We start from the raw sequence: 1,219 nt of genomic DNA, 5'->3' as shown, positions 1-1,219 counted from the left end.
AAGGGGCAGGGGCTTCCCGGCACAGGGAGGACAAGACCGGGGGACGCTGCAGGAAGTGGCGGGACAGGCACCCGGACGAGTCGGCGGCAGGGGTCGGGCAGCAGGGCCGGTCCTGCGCTGCTGGGGCCCCACCTGATCATGCGCTGCTCGCCGGGGTCATACAGCGCCATGAAGAGCTGTGCCTCCTCGCCGATGTTGCAGACGAAGTTGCGCACGCAGAGGTAGAGGCTGTGGGAGGGCGAAGCTGCCAGGTGGGCGCTGCAGCCCAGCGCGCTCTGCTGCAGGCTCTGCGGGGCACGAGGCTGCTCAGCCCCACTGCTCTGCCCCACGGCATGGTCCCTGGCATGGCACAGCCATGCGTGGGGCAGCAGGCTCTCGGCACGGTGGGGTCGGCATGCTGGGGCCAGCACTGGCTCTCACCGTCTCCTCCTGGATGCGCTGTGTGATAGTCTGCGCAGCCTTCTTGTGCGCCTGGAAGAGGCTGATGATGCTGGTTTTGTCAGGGTCCAGGATGTTTTCGTCCTCGTCCCGCACCACCAGGTCCAGCGCGAGGATCCTGCAGAGGCCGGGACAGGGTGAGGCAGGACCCAGTGCCCGGCTGGGCTGGCAGGACACGGGTCTGTGCATCCCACTGGGACCCGCCTGCCCTTGCACAGGCGTGGGCTGGCATGGGGTCTGGGGGTGCAGGCACGGTGTGGGGGCAGGACAGATCCTGGCCAGCAGCAAAGCCCTGGCAAGGGGACAAGAGCCAGGCAGCACCTGCCCCACTGATGCTCTCCTGCCCCAGCCAGGGCTCACTGGTGGTAGCCCTTGGCTAGGGGGCTTGCACCCCCTCAGCTGCACCTGCTGTCCCCAGCCACCCTGGGACAGCCAGCCAGGCCGTCAGGGACACTGCAACAGAGGGGCCGAGCGTCCCTCAGCACCGCACAGCCTGTGCCTGGGGTGGGGGCAGAGGCCCCGGCCCCGCCACGCTCCCGTCCCTGCTCTCACCTGTTGCCGTAGTCGATCTTGCCGGTCACCTCCTTCTTGAGCTGCAGGAGCTCGTCCTTGGGCAGCGTCCCCGAGAGCAGCTGCGAGCGCTGCTCCATCAGCTCGTACATCATCTGCTTCACCTGCTGGTACCGCTCCATCTGCCCTGCCTGTGGGCATCAGCACAGGGTCACCACGTGCCCTTGCCGGCCCCGGCCCCCCCCCGCCCCCCGGCCCTCCCCACACAGCG

At 68.8% G+C, this 1,219-nt stretch overlaps 1 protein-coding gene across 1 annotated transcript in view; it reads right to left on the bottom strand.

The window, feature by feature from the left end:
• Nucleotides 1-1,130, bottom strand: part of LOC103922174 (dedicator of cytokinesis protein 2-like) — an 82,499-nt gene extending 81,369 nt beyond the window's left edge. Inside the window, exons 1-3 of the mRNA XM_009330263.1 lie at nt 991-1,130; nt 421-556; nt 133-287 (exon numbers count right to left, since the gene is read on the bottom strand). Coding sequence (XP_009328538.1) covers nt 133-287; nt 421-556; nt 991-1,130 — 431 coding nt within the window. The remainder of the gene's footprint in view (nt 1-132; nt 288-420; nt 557-990) is intronic.
• Between the last annotated feature and the right edge of the window lie 89 nt (nt 1,131-1,219).

This window comes from Pygoscelis adeliae, unplaced genomic scaffold (assembly GCF_000699105.1).
Source record: "Pygoscelis adeliae isolate BGI_AS28 unplaced genomic scaffold, ASM69910v1 Scaffold438, whole genome shotgun sequence".
Classification (NCBI taxonomy): domain Eukaryota; kingdom Metazoa; phylum Chordata; class Aves; order Sphenisciformes; family Spheniscidae; genus Pygoscelis; species Pygoscelis adeliae.
Note: the sequence above shows the minus strand (reverse complement) of the source record. Positions and strands in the feature narration are given on the sequence as shown.